The sequence below is a fragment of the Nasonia vitripennis genome, chromosome 2 (genome assembly GCF_009193385.2).
Source record: "Nasonia vitripennis strain AsymCx chromosome 2, Nvit_psr_1.1, whole genome shotgun sequence".
Classification (NCBI taxonomy): Eukaryota; Metazoa; Arthropoda; class Insecta; order Hymenoptera; family Pteromalidae; genus Nasonia; species Nasonia vitripennis.
Window position 1 is genome coordinate 32,206,593 of NC_045758.1, and position 8,037 is coordinate 32,214,629.

The 8,037-nt window shown below is 37.2% G+C and overlaps 3 protein-coding genes across 4 annotated transcripts; 2 read left to right on the plus strand and 1 right to left on the minus strand.

Annotated features, from left to right (window-relative positions):
- Positions 1 to 224: 224 nt before the first annotated feature.
- On the plus strand, positions 225 to 3,655 carry LOC100120675 (WD repeat-containing protein 82). 2 transcript variants are annotated; one of them, XM_008206679.4, is made up of 3 exons: positions 225 to 343; positions 409 to 572; positions 697 to 3,655. In XM_008206679.4, exon 3 carries the CDS (start codon positions 827 to 829, stop codon positions 1,772 to 1,774), a length of 948 nt encoding a protein of 315 aa, XP_008204901.1. In that variant the 5' UTR covers positions 225 to 343; positions 409 to 572; positions 697 to 826; the 3' UTR covers positions 1,775 to 3,655. The 2 variants fall into 2 exon arrangements, with proteins under 2 accessions (XP_008204901.1, XP_001604288.2); XM_001604238.6 differs by having other exon boundaries at positions 271 to 572.
- An 82-nt stretch (positions 3,656 to 3,737) lies between these two features.
- Positions 3,738 to 6,602, minus strand: LOC100120650 (aspartate--tRNA ligase, mitochondrial). Its single transcript, XM_001604216.5, has 10 exons — positions 6,379 to 6,602; positions 6,055 to 6,312; positions 5,611 to 5,979; positions 5,362 to 5,538; positions 5,094 to 5,273; positions 4,929 to 5,018; positions 4,646 to 4,858; positions 4,349 to 4,561; positions 4,081 to 4,264; positions 3,738 to 3,994 (listed from the first exon to the last, which is right to left on the minus strand). Exons 1-10 carry the CDS (start codon positions 6,460 to 6,462, stop codon positions 3,813 to 3,815), a joined length of 1,950 nt encoding a protein of 649 aa, XP_001604266.2. The 5' UTR covers positions 6,463 to 6,602; the 3' UTR covers positions 3,738 to 3,812.
- Positions 6,603 to 6,696: 94 nt separating this feature from the next.
- LOC100678497 (U6 snRNA-associated Sm-like protein LSm4) lies at positions 6,697 to 7,964 on the plus strand. The gene is made up of 5 exons (XM_003425915.5): positions 6,697 to 6,839; positions 6,919 to 6,960; positions 7,052 to 7,150; positions 7,322 to 7,505; positions 7,795 to 7,964. The coding sequence occupies exons 1-5, from the start codon at positions 6,837 to 6,839 to the stop codon at positions 7,881 to 7,883; spliced, it is 417 nt and encodes a 138-aa protein (XP_003425963.1). The 5' UTR covers positions 6,697 to 6,836; the 3' UTR covers positions 7,884 to 7,964.
- The last annotated feature ends 73 nt before the right edge of the window (positions 7,965 to 8,037 follow it).

Genomic DNA, 8,037 nt, shown 5'->3' on the forward strand with positions numbered 1-8,037 from the left:
CCTCGGAATATCAATCAGATTCGTTCGAAACACCTGTGCGCGACATTTGTAATTCGAATCTTTCCCGCCGAAACTCCGAGAGCAATCCCGTCGCGCCGAAGAACCACTCGGACCAATGGCGAGTCGCCTATAGAACGCGGGGGTAAGAGAAGGTAAGTTCCCGAGGTTCCATCGCGCCTCCAACCACAGTCGCCCAACGAAGACAACTCGATCCCGTGGCAGGCCGCGGAACAGACTCGCACGCGAGCATCGCCTATAGTGGATTGTAGGTGTCGTGTTAGTCGATTTCGACTTCCGTTGACCCTTGGAACCCTTGGAACATGGCGGTGCTCAGCGGACAATGGTATGGATAGAGCAGGAAGCTCGTCCGTCCTGCATCATTGGCTAATCTAGAGACGCGAGTTCCAGGTGCGGACAGTAGACAGCAGCGGGCAAAGGAGGAGAACACAGTCGGATGGACTAGAATGAGATTCGGCTTTGCGTAGACTATAGCCAGCATCACCGCCGGGAAGTATCACCGCCGACGACACAATAGAGATAGCCACTCGCGGCCTCGTCTCGCCGCGCGCGAGGTAAGGGTCGACACATCGCGTTCTATACTTTCATAATAATTGCGTGTGTGTGTGTGTGTGCGAGTGTGTGTGCGTGTGCGTGTGCGTGTGGCGATATATCTCAACGTCGTCTCGTGCATTGCAGGCAGCCGCAACACAGTGTAGTGGATAGGACGGAGAGAGGAGAGCGCGAGAAGGAGCGGACGGGCGCGAGAGCGTTAAAGGAGAGGTGTACAGCTGGCCTGAGCCGCAGCGACGAATCCGGGGTCATTAGCATGAAGCTCGTCGACACGGTGGTGCGGAGCTTCAAGGTGGCCAAGATCTTCCGCGAGAACTCCGACCGGATCAACAGCATCGACTTCTCCACCACCGGCGACACCCTAATCTCCTGCTCCGAGGATGACCAGATCGTCATCTACGACTGCGAGAAGGGCACGCAGATGCGCACCGTCAATTCCAAGAAGTATGGCGTCGACCTCATACACTTCACCCACGCGAAGAACACCGCGATACACAGCAGCACCAAGATCGACGACACGATCCGCTACCTCAGCCTCCACGACAACAAGTACATACGCTACTTTCCCGGGCACACGAAGAAGGTCGTCTCGCTGTGCATCAGCCCGGTCGAGGACACATTCCTCTCGGGCTCGCTCGACAAGTCGCTCAGACTCTGGGATCTCCGCTCGCCGAATTGCCACGGGGTCATGAACGTCTCGGGCCGACCGGTCGCCGCCTATGACCCCGAGGGCCTCATCTTCGCCGCCGGAGTCAACTCCGAGTCGATCAAGCTCTACGATCTGCGCAGCTTCGACAAGGGGCCGTTCACCAACTTCAAGCTCTCCCACGAGAAGGAGTGCGACTGGACAGGCCTGAAATTCAGCAGGGACGGCAAGACGATTCTCGTTTCGACCAACGGCAGCATAATCCGGCTTATCGACGCCTTCCATGGCACACCGCTCCAGACATTCACGGGACACCTCAACAACAAGGGCATACCCATCGAGGCTAGCTTCAGTCCCGACTCGCAGTTTGTCTTCAGCGGTTCCACGGACGGCAGAGTGCACGTCTGGAATGCCGACACGGGTTACAAAGTTTGCGTGCTCAATGGGGACCATCCTGCGCCCGTGCAGTGCGTTCAGTTTAATCCCAAGTACATGATGCTAGCTTCGGCTTGCACCAACATGGCATTCTGGCTGCCCACCGTCGACGACGCGTCATAAGTCGATCCGGAAGAATAGGTCTTTTACCACAAGACAAGATAATCCTGAGTTCAAGAAGAGACGCAAGACAAGTCAAGATGCTGCACCAGCCAAGAGAAGCAGGCCTCCGACGAATGCCTGCCTTTCGCACGAATAAACATCGATGCTCAATGTCCACACTGGTGCGTGGAGCATCCCACTTCAAGTTCTTGTCGTCGTAATCGTCGTATATTCCTAGTGACAGCAAGGACACTAACCAAATTAATAGCATTGTTGTGCCACGAGATTATAATTACAAGTGGCTAGATTTTTTACATTAGCCGACTCAAGATGTTGACTAAATACTAAAGTATTTGAATATGTCGTCCACGTGAGGTTATTCCCTACAAAACTATGTTTGATAAATTTAACGATATCATTTCGTAGTCATTTTGTTATATGTACAATGTACACAGGCTTATTGACTCGTCAATACTGCATAGCTTACGATACCAAGTTTTCAGCATTTGATAGGATAGCTTTTCATTCTTACGTTACTCATATTATCAAACTATTATTTTCTATTGTACACGCATTAAGTTTTTAACTTATTGTAAGTAGACAAAGATGTATTTTTTACTTTGAACAGCTAATTTAAAAAGATTGTTATCAGAATGCGAGAAAACTAATATATTTTTTCAAAATTAACTCGTTCCCTGTATACTAAACTCATTTACATCTATGCAAAATCCTTTAAACTAATATAAAATTGATTATAAGTCAAACTGGCAAACCTATTTTAATGAAATTGAAAATCCATTTAGCTACTTATTTGTACAATACATGTGAAATTTTCTATCAGTTTTTTTTTTTCATTTTAATACTGTAGACAATGTAGCCTTGTGCGCCAGATGTTTGATAAAGTAATGTTATAACTGTCTGTTTTGCATACTGAGCAGAAAGTAAGCTTCCTTATCACATGTGGTGTGAAAACTATTTACTGCCGTAATTTCATCAATTGAGCAAACTGCATACACTTGTGTATGAACTTAACAAAGCACCACGATTTCCACAAGATTCCATATTGATTATATTGTAAACTATGCGTAAGGTAGCACTATGATTTTCACCCTGATGACATGTGTGATAGACGTATTGCGTTTGTCAAGGTGTAACTTGTTTGTGAGTGAGCGAGCATGTGTGAATGTTTTCTGTAAAATAGTATTTTTATAACAAAACAAAGACAAATTGTGAAGTGTAGTTCTAATTATAATTATTAATCGACAAACGAGTTCGTCGTCGCACAAGGCTCACTCACTGTCATCAAGAGAGAACCGTGTAAAAAAAAAAAATTTGTCAAATTGATGATCCAAAAGCTTCTTTTCTTTTGATATAATATACAAAAAAAAATGGTATCAATGAAGATATATTATAAGTTTCATGAGACACGTGTATAGATTATATCTCTGGACTCATACTGCCAGCAAATCGAGTGATATAATCTTTAAACAATTTGTATGCACTCAACATTTCTTCTCTTAAATAAATTTGTAATTATTTTGCATATCATTTGATCTCAAAATTTTTGCATTATTAAAAAGTAGTGAGCAAAAGTAAACTTGTAAACTTCCAATATGATAAGCAGAAGAAACTATTCTATAACCATGTTACTATGAACTAAGCTATTTACATATGTAATTTTCATAAAAGAAACCAGAATAAGACCAAAAAAAAATACAGAATGTTTTGACAGCTTTTTAAAGTTTCCACTTAAGCGTATAAAATTAATAGTGTCACTACTTCACTACTATCTGAAGACACAAAAATGTATTCATTCTTTTTGTGGATCAGTTTCATTAATGCCTAACAAATCTTATTCGTAATTCAATTCATAATAAACACATCTTTTTTGTACACCTTAAATATGTCTACTTTTTTTATAATTCTTAAATCCTTATTTTTGATAATATTCATTCTTTATGACGCATACAAAGAAAAACAAATATTTTAACTTGAATAAAAATCTTTTAATAATATACAAAAATTCTATTTACAGAATTAGATAAACAAGTTTTTAAAATTATTTCTCAACTTCATCTACGTTATCATTTGATACTTGTATGTGATACAACTTTTTGTCTTCTTCGGAAATACGAGCTGGAGCTCCTGACATTAAATCTCGTCCTTCCATAGTTTTTGGAAAAGCTATGACATCTCTGATACTAGGCGCTCCACAAATCACGGACATGTATCTATCTAATCCTGTATTTAGGTATTAAGTATTATTTTACATGTTACTGTCTAATATTATTTGAATAATCAATTCGAAACATTAATCTCAATCTTACCCAATGCAATCCCACCGTGTGGAGGAGCACCGCAGTCTAAAGCTTCTAGCATATAATACATGGTTGATGGATCAATGTTCAACATCTTAAAAATTTGTTCTTGCAGTGCTTTTTGGTGAATACGTATTGATCCACCTCCAATCTCTGATCCATTAAGAGTTAAATCATATTGCAATCCTCGAACCTATATTTAATTATTTACAATACTGATGTAGCTAAACAATTCATAAAATAATATGATTCGTGAATAAATTAATCAAAAACATGCCTTTAAAGGAGCTGTTAATAAATTCTGCATATCCTCAGGATGAGGCATAGTAAATGGATGATGGGTGGTTTTCAAACATTTAGTATCTTCATCAATTTCGAATAAGGGAAAATCGATTATCCACGCAAATTTATAACCGGATTCTCTGATAGTTAGTCCTTTTGATTCCATAATATCTGTGAATTCAACTCGAATTTTTCCAAGTAGTTGTCTCTAAAAATAATAATTTTTGAACAAATTTACAATCTTTGACTCAATATTGATTGCTACATAAGCTTCTTGCTTTATAAAACCTACAGCATCTTGCTTTGGACCATAAGCCATTAAAATCACGTCTTTTTCCTGCAACTTAAACTGGTTGACAATGTTTTGCCTTGTTAATCCAGAAAGTAAATAACTAAGTCCATTCAACTCTAGATCCTTGACTTTGTGCTTTACCAATTTGGCTTTTGGAAATGCTTGTTCAGCTAATCTAATTAGTTGCTCTTTGGCTGATTTAGTCAAGAATTCCTACAATAAAATAATTATTAAGATCATAATGATTGTGATTTGTTATTTAAATTTGATCACAAAAGCTTACCTGTTGTCCACTGAATACAGCTGCATACAATTCACATGATAAATCAAATCCATCTCCAGCATTATGTGCTATGTCAGTAATACTATGAATCTACAAATATTCAAAACAGATGATAAAAAGATATAACTTAATAAAATTTAAATATCAAAATAATTAATTCATTACTCTTCCAGGTATTCTTAAGTCCGGACTATCAGTACCATAGGTCTCCATTGATTCTTCATAAGTCAATCTTGGAAATGGTGGATAATGTTTTTCTACTGATTCAGGCCAACTATTAGCAATCAAGTTTTCAGTCAAATCCATTATGTCTTCTCGGTCTACAAAAGACATTTCGATATCTAACTGAAAAAAATAACATCCAAGTTTAATAATAGTTGAAAACTTTTCTAAAGTTTAAAATGATGATTATTAAAAAGCTAGTCAAACGTACTTGTGTAAATTCAGGCTGCCTGTCTTGTCTAGAACCTTCATCTCTATAACATTGAGCCATTTGAAAATATCTATCAATACCACCTACCATAAGTAACTGTTTGAATTGTTGTGGACTCTGAACAAGAGAATAAAACTTCCCTAAATGTTTAGTTGGAACAACAAATTCTTGAGCACCCTAAAAATAATCCAAGTATTGAGAACTTCTATATTTTTAAATGAATGAAAATGTAGGATAACTTTTACCAACACCTGGAGTTTTTCTAAATAAAGTTGGTGTAGCCACATCAACAAATTCACATTGATTGATTAAATACTCTCTCATCTTCATAGTCACCCATGATCTCAGCCTCAAATTCCTTTGCAATTCAGGAAATCTAAGAGCTAAATATCTGTACTGCATTTGAAGTGATTCTTTTGCCTTGTTAAAGTGTCTAATTGAAAAGGGCAACGGTTGCTTAGCTGTGTTCAAAATTTCCAATGATTCCACTTGTACCTCGATTTCACCTGTTTTTAGTTTTGGATTACATTGGCCTTCAGGTCTTGGAACAACAGTTCCATTTACAGTCAAAACTGTTTCAAGAGGCAAGTCCAGTAGCAATTTTCGCAGGTCAGCTTTCTGAAAAAAAAAGTTAAATTTTAATTTTATCCCATGTTTTCAATCCCTGTTTATAATAAATTTCCAATTGTTTACATCATCATCAATGATACATTGAGTAGATCCATAGGAGTCACGCAGTATGAGGAACTTGCCCAACCTTTCATGCTCCAACCATCCACAGAGAGTCACATTCTCGTTGGAATTGAAAATAGTTAATTCTCCACACGTGTGAGTCCTATTAACAAATTTATTGACTGCTTCTACCGATACCTTTGGCTTAATTTTTACTTTCTGTGTTGGTATTTGTTGGGTGTGTGCACTTGCGCTCATTCTGTAAACGTACTGCAGGCACTAAAGCAAAAAAAGCAAATGATTTTTATTAATTTATTAGTGAATCTTTAAGAAAGAAACACTTACTTTTGAACACTCTGCAGTAGTTTGGCGATATTTCACGAAACTCTGCTGACATAAGCAGCGCAAAAATTTACTTCTCACAAACATTATTGCTATTTAACGAGTAAATGAATTTACTAATTGATCAGTCTCAGTGGTAAGTTATAACAGCAAAGTACTTATTGCAAAAACGTTGAGCAAGCGTTTAGTTTACCGCAGGGTCGGTAACCATCTCGACCTGATGCTTATTTCACTGATGTCTATAGTGTGTTATATATATATATATATATATATATATATAGTTATAAAAAACCGGAGTACCGACGGAGCTGAATCTGTGTATACATATATATACGTATGTATATACCCGGATATCCTATATACAGCTGGTATATCTATATATACACAGATGCTACGGTGTGTTTATAAAGCTTGAACCGCTGCGAAATTTATACTAACTGTACAGTAAAAAATTTTACAAAATGGTAAGGACAAAAGAGCTCTAAATTATGAGATTTAAATTACTAATGTTTCTATGCAATAATTGCTTTATTTAATTTACAGTTACCCTTATCGTTATTGCGTACTGCACAAAATCATCCTATGGTAAGATTCTAACCTAGCTCTTCGAATTTTCAGAAATTGTTCAAAGTGAAAATATTTAAATTTTATTAATAATATAAACTTTCTTTTACAGTTAGTAGAATTGAAAAATGGAGAAACATATAACGGTCACTTAGTTAGTTGTGATAACTGGATGAACATCAACCTCAGAGAAGTCATCTGTACTTCAAGGGTAAGCTTTGTTGTTAGCTACGTGGATTTGTCACCTATTTTATTGGAAAATGTAGAATTGATTTTTTAAGTAATATAAAATCTCTACCGATTTATGACTTTTTTTTGTAATTTTATGGATACTTTTCAATTTGCTTGTCAACATTTTCATGTGAATACTTTATATGTTTAGGATGGTGACAAATTCTGGAGGATGCCTGAATGCTATATCAGAGGCAGCACGATAAAATATTTGCGAATACCTGATGAAGTTATTGACATGGTCAAAGAGGATGTTCAAATGAAATCCAGGGGTCGTGGTGACATGAAAGGCAGAGGTGGACAAAACCAAAGAGGTGGCCGTGGAGGTGGTAGAGGTATGCTCCAAAATTATGATATAAATTTTCATGGTCCATTATTTTTATCAAGTTTTATCGGGTAAATTTCTTTTTAATTATATTTTAAAATTTTAACTGTTGACTAAGAACTTTGGTTTTGAGGACAGAGGACAGTTAATGATACCTTAATTTTTAGTTTTTCTTATAATTTATTAAAACTTTTTGAGCATTAATTACATCTGATTTATAATTAACCATGATGTACTTATGAATCACTTTTGATAGGAAATGCTAATGAAGTTTATGAACAAAATTATTTTAATTTTAGGTACATTTGGTAATCGTGGAGGAAGAGGCCCAGTACCCATAGGTCGTGGTGGGGGCAACCAAGGCAACAAAAGTCGAAAATTAAATTAATTTATATCATGTGTATGACTAGTATTAATTCTAATATACAATATTTTTAAGTAAGAAAATAAAGAATTTTTTTCGTAATTACTTATATTTTGTTCACTAAACCTATTCACCATTATAGTGTAATTTTGATTTCAGGTATTATTTCTAGTTTCAT

What these genes read in the sequence shown, in the direction of transcription:
- LOC100120675 (XM_008206679.4), top strand. Translation starts at nt 827, where the DNA reads ATGAAGCTCGTCGACACGGTGGTGCGGAGCTTCAAGGTGGCCAAGATC.
- LOC100120650 (XM_001604216.5), bottom strand. Translation starts at nt 6,462, where the DNA reads ATGTTTGTGAGAAGTAAATTTTTGCGCTGCTTATGTCAGCAGAGTTTC. An exon ending in CTACTGCAGAGTGTTCAAAA is followed by an intron (nt 6,313 to 6,378) that starts GTAAGTGTTTCT and finishes TTTTTGCTTTAG; the next exon opens with TGCCTGCAGTACGTTTACAG. An exon ending in GGCAGCCTGAATTTACACAA is followed by an intron (nt 5,274 to 5,361) that starts GTACGTTTGACT and finishes TATTTTTTTCAG; the next exon opens with TTAGATATCGAAATGTCTTT.
- LOC100678497 (XM_003425915.5), top strand. An exon ending in AAGTCATCTGTACTTCAAGG is followed by an intron (nt 7,151 to 7,321) that starts GTAAGCTTTGTT and finishes TTATATGTTTAG; the next exon opens with GATGGTGACAAATTCTGGAG. An exon ending in TGGCCGTGGAGGTGGTAGAG is followed by an intron (nt 7,506 to 7,794) that starts GTATGCTCCAAA and finishes TTTTAATTTTAG; the next exon opens with GTACATTTGGTAATCGTGGA.